This window comes from Xyrauchen texanus, chromosome 42 (genome assembly GCF_025860055.1).
Source record: "Xyrauchen texanus isolate HMW12.3.18 chromosome 42, RBS_HiC_50CHRs, whole genome shotgun sequence".
Classification (NCBI taxonomy): Eukaryota; Metazoa; Chordata; class Actinopteri; order Cypriniformes; family Catostomidae; genus Xyrauchen; species Xyrauchen texanus.
The window spans coordinates 18,893,942-18,916,145 of record NC_068317.1 but is presented as its reverse complement, the minus strand read 5'-3'; the positions used below and the strand labels follow the sequence as shown (position 1 = coordinate 18,916,145).

The following is a 22,204-nucleotide window of genomic DNA, read 5'->3' as shown; positions in this document are numbered from 1 at the left end:
AAACAACAACACTTAAACCTAACCTAAGCATTGTGCAAGTACACCACTCAAATGGCATCAAGAATCACCTACTCATTAAAAATTGGATCCTCTTTTCACGTTTAAAGCTGAAGTGTGCAATTGTCTGCACCACTAATGTCACCAATCAGATCACTCCCTCCATTGCCATTGGATGGACAAACACGTAGTCCCACCCCAAAATCACTGCCACTGGTTGAGCCAATGTTGCTTTATTGGGCTGGTCGGGATGCTCAAAAAGCAGAGCCACAGTGTTTCCCATTTTTCAGGAAAATCAACCTACAAATGATTTAATTATCTCTACATAATGTATAATAAATGGGATAGAATAAAGTATTTTAACAAAAATACAAACTTCACTTTTCTGCCCTATGAAGCCAAAATGCAGTAACATTGCCATCACCGAAACTGAGACAAATTCCTTCAACGTTTTTTCATTGTCCCGCCAAATGTGGGTTATAAAAGAGTCTTTCTCCATTTTCTCTGAATCTGAGCATAGCTGAGTCAAACCTGTCGGTCACAGGACAGATAGTATAAGATTGTCAATTTTGCCAAATGTATAGTTACTGTGTTTTGCAGGACAGCTTGAAAGTATAGAATTGTACATTTATACAATGCAACTGCAGAGTCATTGCATCCCCAGATTTAATGTTTTCTAGAAGGACATCCATCAACACACCCCACACCACTTGTAAAAAACCAATCATATATAGTAAGGGTAATTTATTTACAAAGCAGTCAGCAAATAGATCTATTTTGTACTTGAATAGCAAAAATGCTTGAAAATTACAACTTTTGCACAGTAGCATGTAATAGGCTGACCAGGTAGCAATGTTCCCCTTGAGCAAGTCAATGGTATTGAGTATGGATTACAACCTCGCCCTTTGCACAAAAATGCCATAATGTCCCAGGTCATTCAGTGTATGGTTGTGGTCCCGGGCTACACTGGAACCAGTGGATGAGTTACAGCTGCTCTAGATACACAACCTCCTCTGGGACTGGATTTCCCACATTCCTGGCTAGCCTTGAGAAACAGGGAGCTTCAGTGTCTGGGTCCTGGCCCCTGCCAGGCCTCTCTGGTACCCCACTGAGAATGCCACAGAAGGGAAATTATGCAATGGTAAGGGATGTTCAAAGCTATTTATAGCTAGTGAAGCAATAGCTAATTAATCCAGTGCTGAGTGGGCTGTTGAATCAAATCACATGGAAAAACAAGAGAAACAGTCAGATGCTTGCAGACATATTTTCTTCTTCTTGCTCAAATAAGAGCAACTGATGGAAATTAAAATTACATTTTTCACAAGCCTGTTTCCCTTGGTACTCGTGAACTCGCATATTTCATCAATCAAGGCCAGCTGGTGTAAAAAAGGACAGGGTGGGATCGTTTCCTGTTCCGTAACCTAAATAGAGGTGCTACAAGTCAAATAACGTTAGCTTCGCCGCAGCCATCTAAAGGCCAACCAAAGAAATTTATCAAGACATTCGACTATGTGATCCACTCTGTAAAAAAGACCAGGGTAGTTGGTCACCAGCATATGTTATGTTTTGGTTCACCCCAAAATGATAATTCTCTCATCATTAACTCATGCCGTTTCAAACCCATATGACATTATTTCTTCTGCAGAATGAAAACAATGCTATTTTTAAGAATGTAGAAGGTATTTGTTTTTTCATACAATTCATGTCAATGGGATCATAATTGTCAAGCTCTAAAAAACACATAAATGTAACATGAAAATAATCCATACTATTCAAGTAGTCTATTCTGAAGCAATACAACAGTACAACAATACAATACACCAAAAGTCCTTAATCACAATAAACCTTGACATCACAATGCTATATTGAATTGTACAGTATGCAAATAAGATCCAATGAAAATTGGACAATATCATAACAATATAAATTTTGATTTTGGTTATTGGCTTCACACAAGACTATTATATAGATTAGAAAACGTAATAATATAGTGCATGAGACATATTGACCACATTTATGTTATTTTTATCATATTTTGGAGCTAGACAGCATCAGTCCCCATTCACTTCAATTGAATGGAAAAGCCTGAACAACATTTCTACTGAGTTCCACACAAGAATGAAACTGATACACTTTTGGAATGCTGAAAGTGTTTCACATAATGCTTGCTGACCTTCCTGTAATTCGTGATTCTTCGATTGATGTGCTCTAGTCTCTCTCCACACATGACACTGAACCTGGTTTGTGAGTCTTCAGGGATGAGCTCTGAGCTGGAACTCAGTCTGCCGCAGGTCTGAACCAACTGCTCATCGTTCCTGGCCAGGGCCTCCAAAATCTGACAAAGCACACAAATAGAGACATAAATCGTTCGTTTTGGCAAAGAAGACTGCTTGAAAATGCATCTAGAAGTATTTTTTCATAAGAGAGACAGATCTCTGCCTGTACGAGAATGAGACAAGAAATTTAAGAGCACTCCATAGCAAATGCTTGTAATCTGCCTAACAGCATTGCAGTTTTAAAATTCATCTATTTTCTCAGAGGATGTGCAGACCTACTGTACCAATGCAGATGTTTGTAATCAGACAGAAATTACTGGCAGTTAAGGCAATTTAATGTTTTTTATTTTTGTAATACATTTACAAATATGTAATACATCAGAGTCCCATCAGTGCGCATTTCTGGGAGGACACAATCAAGATGTGATGCCCCCACTGTTTGGCAACAGAATGATCAATGAGAGCTGTTGATTCATTAATGGAAATTGTGAATAATAGAGAACCCAATTTTGGAGGAAAAATGAATTTGGCACTTCTTTTTGAAAACAAGCATGAAAAACAGTGATTCATAAAAGCTGAGAACGCATTTTGGAAAAGACTGCATGCAATACTAACCACATTAAAGCAAACATTAATGCTCAACAACAGACAATGAACTCTACATAACTGCATTCTTTTAAATACTAACACATGTGTGAATCTCAAAGAAATTTCTGTGTTAAATTGCACCCAGAAATCTAAAAGAAAAAATAAGGAATTATCCTTTGTCTAAAGAAAATTAGGCCTATTTATAGGACTATAAATATATATTTTGTATTTATTTATTTTTTTGCAACTTTTCTATAAGAGTATAAACAGTGAGGCTACAGGGGATGCTTAAATAGCTTTCATTTTCTTGGAGCTAATGTCATTTTTTATTTTGTTCTTTTGATTTAGGGCTAGAATATGATCATTATCACACTGTATCTAATTTAATCTGATCCAATACAAAAACATATTTGAGCAACAGTGAAGATTCTGCAATATTAATGTCAACAGTGATTACCTGCAAGCATGTTGCAAGGCCAAAATCTGTCTTTACTCTATAATGACTGAATTTCTCCTTACACACACTGAAATGTTTTTCTCACATCCTGTGTTTTACTCAAAGAACAGCCAGAAGCATTAATAAATAACAGTAATAAGGCTGCATGTTTATGTTTGGCAAAAATTATAATTGTATCCGAGTCATTTGCGTCTCTTGCCTTTTTATGTCTCCAGACCGCAACAAGCTCAGTGATTTAAAGTGTTTATACTTAATTTCACAATTGCGGGCCAAAAGGCAACTTTCATTCATCACACACACTATGCTAATACACTCTCCCTCAACCTCTATCTGTCCCTGTGTGTTACGCCTGAACAATGAAGAGCCTCTTAGAACAAGACAATCTTTGACTAGTGCTTGTGTATGAATCAAATCACTTTTCCACTGCAGCAGATAATGATAATGTCTGGTTTATCTGTTACTCTACCTTGGCCGTCAGGTTGAAAAATCCTTTGGGTTCCACCATTTTTTCTAGGACATGACACTTCATCCCAGCAGTGCTGTCATAGTCATACATGACGCCATATTCCAGATACACATTATCCACCGTCAGGCTCACTTGATCTTTTTTCCCATCTATCATGGCGATGGTGTTGAACTTATCTATGACCTCTGTTAAGCACACACCAATGTCGATGTTACCATTCATGTTACCAATGTTACAAAAGACATAAGAGACACGAGACATGCTAAAAACAGACAAAAAAGAGATTGAACAATAAATACACACCTTGTTTCAGCATTGAAATATGACTTTTAATTTTCTGAAGCTACTTTTGTCTTGTTTTCCAGTAAAACTATCTATACATTCTTAAAACTAAATATATTTACAAGATAAGCAAAATGGCAAAAGATATAAAGTCTTGTTTTCAGAAACATTTAACAAAATTTAAAGCCATTGTTTACACAAAAATTAAAATAAAAATTCTCTGATCATTTACTCACCTTCATGCCATCCCAGATGTGTATGAATTTCTTGCATCTGCAGACCACAAAGATTTTTAGAAGAATATCTCTGTTCTGTAGGTCCATACAATGCAAGTGAATGGTGACCAAAACTCTGAAGCTCCAAAAAGCATATTAAAGTAGCATAAACGTAATCCATATGACTCCAGTGGTTAAATCCATGTCTTCCGAAGTGATATGATAGGTGGGGTAAATAATAGATTAATACTTTAGTCCTGTTTTACTATAAATCCCCACTTTCACATTCTTTTTATTTTGGGCAATTCACATTCTTCGAAAATATCACCGCCTACTGGTTGGGGCTGGTCAAAGGTTTCTCACACACCTATCATATCACTTCAGAAGATATGTATTTAACTAATGGAGTCGTATGAATTACTTGTATGCTGCCTTAATATGCATTTAGGACCTTCTAAGCTCTAGCCACGACTCACTTGCATTGAACGGACCAACAGAGCAGAGCTATCTAAGTTGCTATCTAGTTGTTTCCCCTTCCTGTCAGAGCTTCTAAAAAGATGTTTGTGTTTAGCAGAAGAAAGAAAGTTATACACATCTGGGATGACCTGAGGGTGAGTAAATGTTGAAAGAATTTTCATTTTTGGATGAACTATTGCTTTAATTTGACAAAGGAGTAAAAAGAATTAATTCAAAGGGAAAACAAAATTATTTTTACTACCCCATTACAAAATATTTGTTTCTTGTTTTAAGCATAAACCTTTTTTTTATTTTTAACATTTTGTAAGAATTCTCTGAAAACAAGACTAACGTATTGTCATTTTCAAGTAACTTAATCTTGTTTTAAGAACTTTTAGATATTTTCTTTTTTAAATAGAAAACAAGACAAAAAATACTGAGTAAGAAACATTATGTATTTATTTAATTGTATTTATCTATTTGCAGTGCATTTCAGTTTGATGAAGGAAATGGTACATCATGAATTTCTGTTCCATAAACTCATCCAGAGACCACTGATTGATTGATTTGATCTATGTACTGTATGTTGTTTAGGTCAATAAAGCAGGAGTGTTCCTGACTTAATGAACCATTTGACATGAGTTGTTTCCCTTTCCTGTCAGTTTCACATGAGGCAACTGAAGTAAGATCTGTAGTGTTAGTTCACAGGACAAAGAGCAAGAGCAAATTCCAAGGCTGGAGTTGAGAGCTGAGAAAGTGTGTAGGTTGTTTGTGAGTAACAGCACCTTCAACTTTGCACTCAAACACATCTCCATTCTCCCCTGTGGCTGGCTTCTGATTGGTCCTCTTCTGGTCTTCCTGTGCACTCTCGCTGTTGTTGTAGACCCATTTAATGGAGTCTTGCTGAAATAAGAACAACCAAAATAACTTTTCAGACTTGCTTTCATAACAAGGGCCTTGGTTTATGAGCTGATTTGAACACTACCATGAGACAAACAATTCCAAACTCTTTAAAATCTCAGTTGTTTTGGGAAGAAAATAGAATATAGATGGCCTCAAAGCTAAAATACATGAACTCAAACTCACAAAAGTCCAATATTAATATCATTCAAATGAAAGACATGAGAACTCCATGAAGTTTCTAGAGCTATGGAAGAGCAATGTGGGCTGCTCTACTACACAGAGTCTAAGGCCACTAAAACCCACCATGCCCCGACTCCATCCACATCTTCTTTACACTTCCCCCTGCTGTTTTTGCTTACTTGGGCTCCACAGCCCTGGATGAGCTACTGAGTCTCTTCTTTGTGGTGGGCCACAAATCCCTGCTCACTAGGAAGGTGGGCACCCCCTTGTTCTGCTTTTCCCGGCCTGATGGAAACCAGAGTCCATCCAGCCAGCCAACCACACTGCGTCCTACTTCAGCCTGTGCCAAGTCTGGCTCAATCCTTTATTACCCTCCAACACTGCCATTCCTGGCCCCCATTCCTTAAACCATATCCCTCACACCCCCAGCGGCTTCCTGGCCCTCTTCCCTGCCCTGTTCCACAAAAGGAGCCATAACTACTATTATTGCTGGGTAATGAACTGAACTGGATCACAAAGGGTTCTCTTATGTGCTTTATAGATGGAGATTTACTATTTAGAGAGGTCAGGAATAGTAAATTTCTACAAGGGATGGGGGGCTGAGGGATGCCCACACTCTCACCTGCGTGGCCCTTCGGTACTTCCTACAAGCTGTGACATGGGCGATGACACTGGCATGGCTCTCTTTGCTCACGTTGATGCCATTAACTTTAATGATGCACTGGCCTGGGTGAAGGCCGGCGACAGCTGCCACGGTGCCTACCAAGAGAGGGGAAATGTGTCAATTAATGGCATATATTGTAAAAAATGTAATTGCATTTTATGCTTATTGTTTTTTCAAGTCACAGATACAACAAAATGTTCATTACTTTGCATCTACATAAATACACCAACAATATTTCCCCAAATGTTGCCAGCTGGCAACTAGCCAACAGAGTTGTCTGAACTAACAATTTCATATTGAACAATGTTGCCAATTTGCGAGTTGACAGCATGAATTGAAACAAATAAATTATGCTGTTAGTGTTATAGGATTATTTTTTGCTGTTTTCTGACTTTATTTACACTGCTATTGTTGCCACTTTTAGTCAATTGTTGTGTGGTGATGGTAGGAACTCATCATTAAACTTAAAGGGATAGTTTCCCCCCAAAAAATAATTCTCACATGTTTTACTCATCCTCCTGGCATCCCAGATGCGAATGACTTTCTTTCTTCTGCAGAACACAAATAAAGATTTTTTTATTAATGTCTCAGCTCTGTAGGTCCATTCAATGCAAGTACATGGGAGGCAACATTTTTTAGCTCCAATATCCACATAAAGGCAGCATAAAAGTAATCCATATGACTCCAGTGGTTAAATCCACATCTTCAGACGTGATATGATAGGTGTGGGTGATAAACAGATCAATATTTAAGTGATTTTTTATCATAACTTCTCCTCCCTGCCCAGTAGGGGGCAACATGCACAGATAACGTAAATCACCATAAACAGAAGAAAGAGAAAGAGAAAGTGAAAGTAAAGGGAAAAAGACTTAAATTTTGATCTGTTCCTCACCCACACTTATCAAATAGCTTCAGAATATAGTTGTCTGGAGTACTTTTATGTTGCACTTATCTGGATTTTGGAGCTTCAACATTTTGGCATCCATTCACTTTCATTGTATGGACCTACAGAGATGAAGATAAAGATAAAAATCTTCATTTGTGTTCAGCAGAAGAATGAAAGTCATCTGGTATGGGATGAGGGTGAGTAAATGATGAGAGACCTTTTATTTTGGGGTGAACTTACCCATTAATAAGCTTTGTTGATCATCACTGTTTTTGAGGATTTTGTGTTAAGGGTTTAGGTCTATTGTGTGTCTGTGCCAAACAATTGTAAATAAAAAGAACTCTAACTGTTAAAAATGTGACTCGAGTCTTCTGCGTTCTGTTCTATTTGTGGCTCTGCATCTATCTTTTTTAGTGCAAGGACGCATTCAATGTGAACGTTCCTTAGAAGGCAGCTGCCATAGACAGAAGGCAATGAGCGAGGCAGATCACTAGGTTTGGAACAGATCTAATTTATGCATGTTTTGAGGGAGTGTTAAAAATGAGTAAGTGAGAAAGGTGGGGAAATCTGCTAAACAAACAACCTCTCTAGTCTCAAACCATTTTACCATCAGGCCTTTAAATAGCCTTGGTCTATATGAAAGTGCAGCATGAGTAATAGTTTAGATATTCTCCTTGTGGTTACACTTCTTGGAAAAATTAATGTCTGAATGCCAAAGAAAATCACACATAAACACCGTGACCTCAAGGTCAAGATCCGTCTAATATAAATAGACTCATTGGCATTGACTCCACTTTCTTCATTAGAGAATGTAATAGAGTGTAAACTGAACTGTAACAGAAACTTTGGTTAGTTTTCACAAAAGCAAAACACAAAACAGTAATATCCAGAACTGTTTATCTGTAAATGATGTGTAAACACATTTACAGATCTCAAACTCAGAACTGTGGGAAGTGTCTTCTAGAAGTTTGTTTGCATTATCTCTTTAACAAACACAGGGCAGTATACAGAAAATCATTGTGTATTAAAAGTGCACGTCTGTGTAAAATGTTTATGTTTATCCCTAATCACATTTCATGGTCTGGAGACTTTACTCTGCATATTTCTTTCCTGAATAAACACACTCTCTTTTCTGCAGCTAGCGAAACTCAGGAAAAAGCAGTTTTTAAGAACAAGCAAGGTAATCATTATCATAACTCCAAGCTGAGCTTATGAGCAGCAATCACCTGAATGAGCAGATAACCTTCTTAATGTGGGTAGGGAACCTAGAATCCTTATGCCACTACCCTGCTGAAAAGTACATCCTAGTTCTGTCTCATTCTATCTCTCTTTCTCATCAAGAGTGCCAGTGCAGACATTTGGACATTTTTTTGTCTCACCTTATCTCTCACCAAGATTGATGAGAACGCAGCTCAGACACAGCAGGAATTGAGTCTCTTTTGCTCTCTATATATATACAGTATGTGTGATGCACTTCCCAGTCTGGCTCAAGTCCAGTCCTGTACCTACAGCTCCAGCTGTATTCCAGCTGAGGTTCAAACACACAGTAGGATAAAGGGCATGAGGAAGTAACTTCCCGAAGCCCAGCCCAGTCTTTCTGTCTTCCTTTCCTTATCTCTGGAGTTCTTACCTCTGCCAACAGCATGCACCACAGATGGGCCGAACCCCCTGATCTGAAAGCCCAATCCATCTGCAGAGTCAGGGATCTTCACAGTCCTGTGGAGCAGATAGATGCATGGATCAATTTAGTCTGCAAATATGTCAGATTTTCCACTCCCTGTAGCAAATGTATATATGCTTAGTTTCCTTTTCATTGCTGTTAGATTTGGAGCTGCTTCTAATCCATAAAGTATGTGTATCTTTACACAGGGAGTAACCCTGTGTAAAGGGTTCCGCATTTAAAGGGACAGTTCACCCCAAAATTTTAATTCTCAAATTTTTTACAAGAATATCTCAACTCTGTAGGTCCATACAATGCAAGTGAATGGTGGACAGAACTTTCAAGCTCCTTTTGAATCTTCAAAAAGGACATAAAGCAGCATAAAATGAATCCATACAACACTGGTGGTTAAATCCATGTCTTCAGGAGTAATATGATAGGTGTGGATGAGAAACAGATCCATAAGTCCTTTTTTACTATAAATCTGCACCTTTGGCCAGCCCTGACCAGCAGGTGGCAATATACACAAAGACTGTGAATCGCCAAAAAACAAAATATGAGTGAGAAAGTCATAGTAGAGATTTATAGTAAAAAAGGATTTAAGTATTGTTCTGTTTCTCACTCACACCTATTGTATCGCTTCAGATGGTATGAATTAAACCAGTGGATTTGTATGTATTTTATATTTTTGGAGCTACAAAGTTCTGATCACCTAATTCACTTGAATTGTATGGACCAACAGAGCTTATGCTTATTTGTGTTCTGCACAGGAAAGAAAGTCATACACACTTGAGATGGCATGAGAGTGAGTTTTTGGTGAACTGTCCCTTTAATTGATAACTGACCTATGTGCTAATGCGGATCAGCTAAAATGCGGTTTGAAGTCTTAAGATCATTGTTGAAGAGAAATGTTCTACTCACTCTCTAGGCTTGGTGCTGACTAGTACTCTGAGGGGTCCCTTGCTGTGGAAGCACTGCTTTAAGAAGCTTTCTACCTCCTGGAAGGGCCTCAAGAAGACTAGGTCCCCATTAATGGCAAAGATCTTTTTCCCCACTTCCAGACCGGCCATCTGCATAAGAGCCACACAGGAATATAAAATAAGCTCTAAATAGAGTGTAGAGCATGGCCTGGCAGGGGGTTGGGGGGTGCAGTACCCCACTAGATTTTCCTTGTGCCCTTCCTGAAACTTCTGACACCCCAAGAACCAATGCTGGAAAATGTTCAAGGGGGACCAATGCAGGCAAAATCATCAAGGAGCATCCCCCGATCTGACAAATAGATAAACCATTGCCCACCCATCCTAGTACCGCCCCAAGTAGAGATCTATGTACACTGGTCCCAAAGTCATTTTTAGTGGAAGTATAAAGTCACTTCCCCTTAAATTCAGTAAAATAGAGCAGTCCTAATAGAGTAATGATGGACGGACGGACGGACGGACGGACGGACGGACGGACGGATGGATGGATGGATGGAAAGAGGTAGATTTTTCTTGGTCATAGGTGCAGGGGTCAATCCTTTCAACCATGTATGCAACTTCCTGCTCTGAGCTCTCAAGTGAAGCGAATAAATTGTGCTTCAATGAATGGATTGGACGTGTCTCTTGACAGCTATAAATATAACCATTCTTCTCTCACAATAAAAAGCATGGTCCTCTGTTCCTCATGTTTTTCTTCTGTCAATTAAGCATTCAGAAAAATGGCTGGAGAGCTTTTCCCTCCTTTTGTTGCTTTCTCCCTTCTTTTTAATTCACTTTTCTCTTGCAGACTCTTGCCTTTAACTTCTCTCTCTCTCTCTCTGTCTGTCTTTCTCTCACTTATGGACACGAAAGCCTTTTTTCATTACATATATGAGACAGCACTTCATCTATGCTAGTGTACAGCTGGATTTTATGGCCTTTTTAGGCTGTTTCACATTGGAAACAGCGCAGGTCCATATGCAATAAAGCATGAAGCTCATCCTCTGATGCACAGCGTAACTTCAGGCCTGGGTATCATTACTCTCTTCACGTCAGAACTGATCCAGTCTCCCAAGCCACATTTACTGGGTTTTGATCTAACAGATCAAACATATTAAAGAATTAAAAAGAACCTCAATAATAGTGTGAAGCTTTTATTTGTGCATTAGCCAGGGGGACCACAATGGCACACATTAAATTGCACATCAAAATACTTTGAAGAAAATGTAAACCGAGAGCAATAATTGGAAATTTTATATCAACTTCAGGGATTATAGGGATAGTTCACCAAAATGTTTGAATTTTCTCATCATTTACTTACAGTTATGCCATCCCAGATGTATTTGATTTTCTTTCATCTGCTGAACACAAATGAAGATTTTTAGAAGAATATTTCAACTCTGTAGGTCCATACAATACAAGTGATTGGGTGCCAAACTTTTGAAGAACCAAAAATCAAATAAATCAGCATAAAAATAATCCTTAAGACTCCAGTAGTTAAATCCATGTCTTCAAAAGTGATATGATAGGTGTGGGTGAGAAACAGATCATTTTCACAATCTTCTTGTGTTTTTTTGTTGATTCACATTATTCATGCATACCGCCCCCTACTGGGCAGGGAGAAGAATTTCAAGCAAAAAAATACTAAAATATTTAATTGTTTCTCACCCACGCCTATCATGTCCCTTCTGAAGATATGGATTTAACCACTGGAGTCATATGGATTACTTTTATGATACCTTTATGTGCTTTTTGGAGTGTAAAATTGTTGCCACCCATTCACATTGTATCCGGTCACTTGACCGTCTGGCAATATGAACATTTTTCTAAAAATCATAATTTGTGTTCTGCAGAAGAAAGAAAGTCATACACATCTGGTATGGCATAAGGGTGCGTAAAATATGAGTGAATTCAATTTTTTGGGTGAAATATCTCTTTAAATTAATGTTAAAAGACCTAATTGAGTCTGACTGTCAAAACATCTGAGAATATCTAGACTCAAATTCATCATTGTGACAACAAAATATGCAGATCCATAAGAAAAAAAAAAAGTACAGTATGAGATCTAATATGTTTCTTGCATGCAGCAATGAGATTAAATGGAGATCAGATGGAGATATTAGCTGAAGTGTCGATTTTATATTTTTCTCCTGAAAAAAGACCCCATAGTTTCAGAAGAAATCTCAACAATGTCTCAAATTGTGCTCAAATTTGCCAATATATCTAAATCTGCAATCAAAAATCTGATAATACGAACATTTCTCATTCAATTCTTCCAAGACCAAATTATCTGAGCTTTGCTTCACATTTATTTCATAGCTAAATACTCTTACTGTATGTCAACACTTGTCTCATTTGTGTCTATATGTATTGCTCCTTAGGAATTTTTAAGAGAAAAAATGAGACGAAGTTGATACATTACTGAGGACAAAATGAAATCTTTTGAACTATGGTAAAGCAATAAAATGTTCCTCTGTGAAGACTTTCTAATGAAAACTCAGTGCTGTGTAGTCTGATTATTAAATGCCAATTTAGAAAAACTGTAGTCTAGCCTTTATGTTCACAATGTGTTTGCTTAGGTCTTAAGCAAAATCAGCAGAAAACAGCGGAACAGACAATGATCTCTTGGCCCTTGGTAAAGCAGCATCTTCAATTTTTAAAAACCAGACACAAAGTAACACACCTCAGCATGGGAACCTTTCTCCACTGATTTGATGATAGGCACTCTGTTGCGATCCTCTAAAGTGAAGCCATAACCACCCTCGCTTGGCTTTATCTGAAGAAAAAAAAATAAGAAAAAAAAAGATCACTTTGTGGTGTTAGATCTTGAGCAAATGGGTAAACAATGAACCTTATTTCATCATGCAGTGGCGTTCTAGTACTATACATGCTTTGGAACCACTCCAAGCATCTGAACTTCACTAATGACCATTGTGCAATTTCTTGCGGGCCACGTTTGTTGACCCAGTTTAAGAGTTATGAGAGGCTGGTTTAGGAACAGTCAAGCATAATTACTGGTGAAGAGTCTAGTGTCAGAGCTGGCCTGAGTTCAGACCCCCAGTACGTGCCGAAGCAGAAAAGCCCCACGCAAGTGAATGAAAACCACATGGGCTCATGCCAGCGAGCACTATTTAAGTGTCATCAGCTGTAGGCGATTACAGACGGCATCGCTCACCAGCAGTGATTTGGCAATGACATTCTCCACTATTTTTAGATCGTGTTTTACGGGCTTGTGCTTGGTGTTCGATCCTTCCATTTCTTCATCAGCAAAGAAGCGAAACAGAAGAGGCTCGTCCTTAAATTCGCTCTTTTCCAGAACTGTTAAAAGATAAAAAGCAAGAGTTTTTGGGCAATTAGTACCCAATTCCCATTCAAATGGAAACTTACATTAGTAGTGGTAAATGAGGTAAACTATACAGTATAAAACCATTTTAAACAGCATTTTGTAAATGTTTTTATAATAATGCATGCAACTCATAAAACTGAGATACTACATGGAATATTTGTAGTTTAACAAATTAAATTAAATTGTCTCACCACATAAACATTTAAAATCAGCTGTGTTGCAATAAGGTGATCAAAAATGGTGAAAAACTGAAAGGTGACGAGTCACAAGACCTAAACTATAAATTTCCCCTTATACATTCATATACATTTTAACTTAAAATCTTTATGTTAACAAAATAGGTCCATGGAAATGTAATGCGTCAACTACCCAATTGTGTTTAATTTCAGTATGTTATGATGTTCTGTAATTGACACATCGTAAAGCAACTATTTTGTTTTATGTTTGGCTGCTACTTTGACAGCGCTCGAGTATTAAATGAAAGCTTAAATTGAATTCTGAATCACACATAAGAGGCTGAAGCATGTCATTATATTGGATTGGACACATAAGAGAGGATAGAGTTGTAAAGGGAAAGCCATTTCTATGGAAAGTGGGTTCTACGAAAGGCACCAGCCAGGATTTCAATCTGTCGCCATGGCAACATGGGCTCTAAACAATCCCTTCACTTTTGTAGTACAATAAAAATACCCCCAATGAGAAAAAGGGAACCAGTATTCTCACTTAAATGGGCCAGATTAGATAAAGTTGAGTTAGTTTTAATAGTCACATAACCAATTGAACCAGCTTATCTGGATGAACGTCATGATCACTTTTAGGGCCAGATACTGATGAGTAGCCAAGTCAAGATATTGCGTTCCACAAATTTGTTGATAGTTTGCCCCGTATACGAAATGTAATTGTAGGCTGCTGGGAGCGGCCCATCTAATGCATAATGAGAGACAATAAATGAGTCACACAAGCATGATGTGGATTTTGGCATTGAGTGCCCTGAAAACAAGACCTGAATCCTGCAAACATTCAGTTGCCATGACAATCAGTCAGTCAAAGTTGGATTGTGGAGATGGTCGAGGGACAGAATGAGCAGAGTTCTTCGTAAAGCACTTTGCAATGTGAATTTGACTGACAGGGAAAAAACTATAAAGAACTAAAACCAACTTGGGGTGGTTTGCTGGTCTTAATTGGTCTACACTGGTCTTGCTGGTCTCTCAGTCACGTCAATCTGGTATTCAACTGGTCTAGCTGGTCTAGACCAGCTAAAAAGTGCCCAAACCCCCTAAAACTAGCCAACAGACCAGTCTGACGAGGCTTGGAGAACAGCTAAGACATAAAAACATTTTATGCTGGTTTAAGCTGTTTTTTTTTCAGCAGGGCTAGATGAACATTTAAGAAATAGTAAATAAGACAAAGAACACCTCAAACCAGCCTAAGGTGGTTTGCTGGTCCTAACTGAAGTGTCCAAAATCCCTAAAACAGACCAACCTGACCATGCTGAAAGTCCAGCAAACCACCTTAGGCCAGTTTAAGCTTTTATTTCAGTAAGGGTTGACAGAGATACAGAGCGAACGTGAAGAAAAGGAAAGGTAGAATCCAACAGGGACAGAAAATGACATAAGAAAGAAAGAAAGAAAGAAAGGAAGAAAGAAAGAAAACTAAATAAATGGCAATCATACCATGATGCATGAATCCATTGTCACACAGCTCCACCCCTAAGATCAGAGCCTCTTCTCTGGTTTTGCAGTCACCCTTAAGAGCAGAAAAAGACAAGTGCAACTCTCTTTGTCCGCTTACAAGCCATCAAAATGTCACACACCCTCCCTTTAATCCCAGAAACCACATTTAAGTTACACAAACACTAGTGTGGTCCAGTCACCATAGTAGGACAACTCCGAAGAGTCACTTGACCATCTGGCAATAATTTAATTGCAGATGCTAGATGGTAGATGTTATTTTCACTACAACCCTGGTGCAAATAATGGCAGATACTAATTGCACCCTGGTGCAAATGATGATGTATGTTATATGCAACCCAGTGCAAATATTGGCAAATACATTTTGCACCCCAACCCTAGTATACTAATTGCACCCTGGTGCAAACAGTGTCATATACTATTTGCACCATATTTAAATACTAACATACAGTATGGGCATCACTGCAGTGTGTTTATAGTGTTTATTTAGAGTCCCATGTTGATGTGTTTACATCAACCCCTACCCTTAAACCTAAACTTAACCTTACCTAAGAAAAAATAACCTTGGTTTTACTACAGTAACCATAGTTTTACCATGGCATGTTGTTGTAAATGTACAGAAACCACAAAATTAACCATAATTACTACAGATGAAGTTGGAAGTTTACATACACCATAGCCAAATACATTTAAACTCTGTTTTCCATCATATATGGTATTTAATCCTAGAAAACATTCCCTGTCTTAGGTCAGTTAGGATCACTACTTTATTTTAAGAATGTGAAATGTCAGAATAATAGTAGAGAGAATTATTTATTTAAGCTTTTATTTCTTTCATCACTTTCCCAGTGGGTCAGAAGTTTACATTTACTTTGTTAGTATTTGGTAGCATTGCCTTTAAATTGTTTAACTTGGGTTAAACTTTTTAAGTAGCCTTACACAAGCTTCTCACAATAATCGATAGACCCCGCCTCCTGATCAAACCCTTCTCTGCACTCCTCGACATTCACCGTGACCAAATCGCTGTGATGAAATCAACATTTATATTCATTTTTATCTATTACTTTATGTAGTATTAAATGAAATATTAAGAGTGGAAACAGGAAATCGGATGGGAAAAAGAATTGGACAAAAGGTGGATTCAAACTGCTGTCGTTAAGACAACACTACACAATCATACACCGTCTTTACACCGTCTTTATACTTTACACTAATTAGTGAATATAACCATGCCGTATGGCACATGCTATTTAAACCGGGTGCAATTTAATTGTCAAACACAATACATCATCTTGTTGAACGTTGACATGCATGAATGTGAGGGTTGCCCCTCAATCTTTAAACCACACTTCTATTCCACAAGTCTAGTCCAAATCTGCAGCGTCATTATGGTGACTCGTTTGCTTTTGTATGAGGCTTTAGCCGACTGAACTAGACTCCAATGCTAGAGTAGAGTAGCTGGTTAATTGCTACATTGCCTTCTCAGCATGTTTGAAATCTCTCACTTCCTGTAGAGGAAAATGTGTTTCCGAGCTGTCTATAGTAGCATCATACCAAACAATCGGACTGACTCGCTTTGGGTTTTTCAATTGTATGGGGGGGAAAATGCTAAAAAGATTCTTCTGCGTTCAATGGCCGAAAGAAAGGTATAGTTTGGAACAACATGAGGGTGAGTAAATTGTGACAGAATTTATCATTTTTGGCAGACCTATCCCTTTAATGTCAAATTAGTACAATTAGTATTCAAATCTTACCTGTGCTATCAGCCAGTCGATTAGCTTGTTGGCCATTACCACAGATTTATATGTTCTTAGATGATAATCTTTATCCCTGTGTAAAAAACAAGAAACATTTGTACTTAAACAGGTCAAGAATTTGTCATCTCCGCTCAAGGCTCAAGAGACACACATTTCAAGCTGACTTTTAACCTTTGCCTTGAGTTACATCTGCTGGACAAAGTTTCAGAGGGAGCTGTTCTCTGCTTTCACGTCACTAAAACCATTTCCTCTTCATGTTTAAAAGCCCAAAATAGTCCTTTACCTTACATTTCTTTCTGAATAGAGGCTGCCACTTTTCACAGTTTAAATGAAAAGAAAATCACTATTGCCCCTATTTACTTCCTTAATACGTGTTCCTGTTATTATTGTGAATGATTCATTGTGCATGTTATTCTAAGGGGGGATATATGTTTTTATGATCTTTCTTCAAAATGTAAAACTTGCTTAGCCTCTTAAATAACCTTCCTCTTGACTGACATCACCTAGGTTGAGTGAGTGGGGAAAATAATGTTAAAAGAATAGTTTAGCCAAAAATAAAAACTCTATCATCATTTACTCAGCCTCACGCCATCCAAAATGTGTATGACTTTTTTTCTTCTGCTGAAGACAGACGAATATCTCAGCTCTGTAGGTCCTCACAATGCAAGTGAACGGTGGCCAGAACTTTTATATTGATCTGTTTTCCTCCCCACCTATCATATCGCTTCTGAAGACATGTATTTAATCACTGGTGTCTTATGGATTACTTTTATGCTGTCTTTATGTGCTTTTTGAGCTTCAATGTTTGGACACTGTTGACTTGCACTGTACTGAGCCACAGATCTGAGATATTCTTCTAAAAAGAATATCTTTGTTTGAGTTCAGAAGAAGAAAGGAAGCCATACACATCATGGGATGGCACGAGAGTGACCCTTTTTTAAATTTTTCCATGACCATTTTTGGGTGAACTATTCATTTATCCAATCTTGTCAATTGTTAACATAGCATTTTAATGTAATAAATGTGATGTAAATAATAGCAAATAAAGCTAGATTTGAAAAAGAAGTGCTACAATTTAGATACTTCAAGATGCCAAAGACAGTGAACTTGATCTTTAGCCTTCACGTCCCAGTCACCATCTTGGTTCCAAGTAGTTAGAGGCTTAAACAAATATTTCATCATTCATCTGACAATATTTTCATCCACACAACAATCAACTGCAAACTCACATCCAAGTCGGGCTTTGTCTTCAATGCATCAAATCATGTCCCGCCCTACTCTTTTCTGTTAAATATCATTTTCACTGAACTAGAATGGGTTGCAATTGGCATTTCATATATACTTTGGCCATGTAAACACTCATTTGTTTTCAAGTGAAAGCTACATTTTCAGTTCCCTGATGTCATTGTTTCCCAAAGAATTTTTGAAAGTCTTGGTGAGAATAAAACATTTTCAGTGGAGGAAAATGTCTCGGGTTACACGTGTAACCCTTGTTCCCTGAAAAAAGTGGAACGAGATGCTGCGCTGCTAAGCGCTATGGGGAACAACTCTGGCTGTGAACCGAGCTGAAATAAATAAACACTGACTGGAATTTATAGCCTCAGCTGATGTAATCATTAGATGCACCTGTGGCCAGGCTATAAATGGATACGTCACCAGGTGTCGTCAGATACTTCTTTTTGAAGAGCAGTCCTGGGACGTCCCAGTGCGGCAAAGCAGCGCAGCATCTCGTTCCGCTTTTTTCAGGGAACAAGGGTTACACGTGTAACCCGAGACGTTCCCTTTACAAAAAGCTTCACTTTGATGCTGCGCTGCTAAGCACTACGGGGAACACAATACCCACGCCGCCGCACTTGGGGCTGTCCAGACCCCACGGTTGTGCAGTGTACTCACAAAAACACGAGAGGTCTCAGACATGAGCTTGAGATGTCGACTCAAGGGCATAAGAGCCCGGAGTAGCATAAACATCTAAACCATTCAATTTTGATGAATGTGTGTGGAGAGGACCAACCTGCCGCATCACAAACTTGTTTAGGCATGGGCTGAGATGTCGACTCAAGGACATAAGAGCCCGGAGTAGCAAAGCATCTAACCCATAAAGTTCGATGAATGTGTGCGAAGAGAACCCGATCGCAACACAAACTTGTCATAAAAACTGATGAATGTGAGTGGAAAGGACTAGCCTGCCGCATCACAAACTTGTTCAGGCATGAGCTGAGATGTCGACTCAAGGGCATAAGAGCCCGGAGTATCAAAGCATCTAACCCATAAAGTTTGATGAATGTGTGAAGAGAACCCTATCGCAAAACACAAACTTGTCATAAAAACTGTTGAATGTGATCGGAGAGGACCAGCCTGCCGCATCACAAACTTGTTCAGGCATGAGCTGAGATGTCGACTCAAGGGCATAAGAGCCCAGAGTGCAGAACATCCAAACTAGAAAAATCCAATGAATGTGTGCGGAGAGGACAACCTGCCGCATCACAAACTTGTTTAGGCATGGGCTGAGATGTCGACTCAAGGACATAAGAGTCCGGAGTAGCAAAGCATCTAGCCCATAAAGATCGATGAATGTGTGCGAAGAGAACCCTATCGCAACACAAACTAGTCATAAAAACTGATGAATGTGAGCGGAGAGGACCAGCCTGCCGCATCACAAACTTGTCCAGACATGAGTTTGAGATGTCGACTCAAGGGCATAAGAGCCCAGAGTGCCAGAACATCCAAACTATAAAAATCTAATGAATGTGTGCGGAGAGGACAACCTGCCGCATCAAACTTGCTGCAGAGGGAGACCTCTAGCCAATGTTTTAGAGGAGGAGAGCCCTCTGGTAGAGTGTACCCTAAAACCTACTGGCGAAGCTTGACCGCGCGCCTCGTAGGCCCGGGCAATATTGAGGATGCCTCTTTGAGGGCACCCCGCCCACCAAGCCGTGGCAAACCGCAGTGGCCACATAGAACCTGGCAGTGGCGAGGCAAGTGCCCGCTGACAGTTCTTTCTACAGAAAATCCAGAACTGAAGCAAACTGGCAGTTAGCTGGTTCTGTAATAAGAACTTTAGTAGATGGAAACGCATGCAGGTGTATTTGTGCTATGAATGCGTTACTACGATCAGCCCCTCCATGGGGTTGCTGGGCGACTCGGGGAGAAATAGAGGAGATATTGCGCTATCAACAGAGGCGAAGAGGTCCTCTTCTGCCCTGTAAAATCTACCCAGATCAGTTCCAAGTGGAGGGAGGCCTAGCACTTGAAATGGTCCTGTGAACCTCATTCGGTACCCTGCAGGGTCCAGACATGAAAGGTTTCACAATTCGAGCCAAGGATGAGAAGGTCCTCCCTGTTTGGAATCGCCCAAGGCGAGCCGTCGAGGCAAGGAATTAACTCTGAGAAACATATCCTGTTCGGCCAGCGCAGCGCCATTAATAGGAGGCAAGACCCTTGCTGGTGAACATTGCCAAGACTCCCGGGAGCAGAGAAACCGGGGATAGAAACGCATACAGACGCATTCTGGGTCATGTATGTGTCTTAACGTCCAGACCCAAGGGGGCTGGGTGATTTCAGGGAGAACTAGAGAACCTCTATTCATAGAGGCGAAGAGGTCCACTTCTGCCCTAAGATCTCACCCAAACTTGTTCCAAGTGGAAAAAGCCCGGCATTTAAAAAGGTCTCGATAACCTCAGAAGAGAGCCCTGTGTCCCTCAGTTGGTACCCTTCGGGGCCAAACATGAAAGATTCCACAATTTGGGGCAGGGATGAAATATTGCCCTGTGCCTGAGATAGAAGATCCTTCCTGTTCGGAATCGCCCAAGGTGAGCCGTCGAGGGAAGAGATTAGCTCCGAGAACCAAGCCCTGTTCGGCCAGCGCGGTGCTATCAGTAAGAGGCAAAAACCCTTGCTGGTGAACTCTGGGCAACTACTACCTTAGGGTGGAGTTCTTATCTCCCCTGTTAGTATTTTCTGTCTGGACCGTAAATCTGCTCCCATATACGGGCATCCAGGGATATAACTGACCTGAGTGACAGGAGCTTGCCCTGGGCCCTAAGGAGAACCCAACGTGTCAGAAATACAGCTGACAAGAACGTTGGTCTCCTTGATGATTTATATAAGAGGCTACCGCTGTATTGTCCACCCGCACCAAGACATGGCAGCCTCAGGAGGAGGTATTTCAGGGCCAGAAATACAGCCATCAACCCGAGACAGTGACTGCTGGACAACCACTTAAGGCCGCTACCCCGCCCATCAGGGAGGCGTCTGTCGTTAGCAGCCTGTGACAACAAGACGCACCTAGAGTGGGACCCAAGGCAGAAAACCGGGGTCTGAACCACATAGAAAGGGAACGAAGCCTGAGGCGCGTAACCCTATTTAGCCTAGGGGTTTTGGCCCTTGGAAGAAATCCCCTGGCTTTTGGCCACAACAAAAACGGTCTCATGAGCAGAAGCTCCAGAGGGATCACCGTGGACGCGGTCGCCCTGAGACCTGGAAATCGTTGATACTGATAACAGTACAACCTTGACCTAGCCTGACTTTGCTCAGGGTGATCTGAATGGACTCAATCCTAGCGGGAGACAGTTGTGCCCGCATTGTTATTGAACTCCATACGATGCCCCGATAGACAGTGTTCTGAGTGGGAGAGAGGACGCTTTTCTTGGCATTGAGCCTCAACCCCAGAGAAACAGATGAGCTAAGATGATGTCCCTGTGCTGAACTGCCAGTTCCTGGAACTGCGCTAGGATCAGCCAGTCGTCTACATAATTCAGAATGCAGATGCCTCAGAGTCGCAAGGAGCCAGCGCTACATCATGCATTGTGAATGTGCAGGTAAAAAGGGCTAGGCTGAGTGAAAGAACCTGACCCTGGAAGACTTCAGCCCCGAAGTGAACCTCAGGAACTTTCCATGTTGTGGCAGAACTTCTAAATGAAGTATAGAAGTGCGTCATAAGATCGATGGTGACCAGCCAAACGAGTTGTAGGGCTTGAGACACGACCGTCTTGACAGGCATCATCTTGGACTTGAACACCCACGGGTAGTTCAAGCTTTAAGATCTAAGCCAGACGCCACCCCTCACCCTCCATGGAAAACGGGAAGTATTTAGTGTAATAACCTAACTCTCTCTCTGGAAGGGGAACACATACCATGGCCCCTTTAACCAGGAGATTGAGTTTTTCGTTTTTACATAAAAAGAAATCCGGTTCATGGTAGTGAGAACACACCGTTGAAACACGGAAAAGCGGCGAGTGAATTAAATCCTGACGCCCTTATAAGACCCACAGAAAAGAATATATCCGGCAGAAGTTTCCACGCTGCCAGGATCTCTGAGATGAGTATTATATTTTAACACTTCCTGTTGAGGGGTTGTCGGGTGTTTCGCGTCCTGAATAAAATGCAGTAACAGCGAAAACACCCAATTTTGACGGAAGCCTCTGC

General features: G+C 40.0%; 1 protein-coding gene across 1 annotated transcript in view; it reads right to left on the bottom strand.

The window, feature by feature from the left end:
* The window catches only part of LOC127635208 (phosphatidylinositol 3,4,5-trisphosphate-dependent Rac exchanger 2 protein-like), a 155,810-nt gene that overhangs the window by 71,441 nt on the left and 62,165 nt on the right, over positions 1–22,204 (bottom strand). Inside the window, exons 14-23 of the mRNA XM_052115078.1 lie at positions 16,778–16,853; positions 15,006–15,078; positions 13,162–13,304; positions 12,670–12,762; positions 9,952–10,100; positions 9,001–9,086; positions 6,443–6,579; positions 5,523–5,640; positions 3,785–3,969; positions 2,171–2,332 (exon numbers count right to left, since the gene is read on the bottom strand). Of these exons, the coding sequence (XP_051971038.1) occupies positions 2,171–2,332; positions 3,785–3,969; positions 5,523–5,640; positions 6,443–6,579; positions 9,001–9,086; positions 9,952–10,100; positions 12,670–12,762; positions 13,162–13,304; positions 15,006–15,078; positions 16,778–16,853 (1,222 nt within the window). The remainder of the gene's footprint in view (positions 1–2,170; positions 2,333–3,784; positions 3,970–5,522; positions 5,641–6,442; positions 6,580–9,000; positions 9,087–9,951; positions 10,101–12,669; positions 12,763–13,161; positions 13,305–15,005; positions 15,079–16,777; positions 16,854–22,204) is intronic.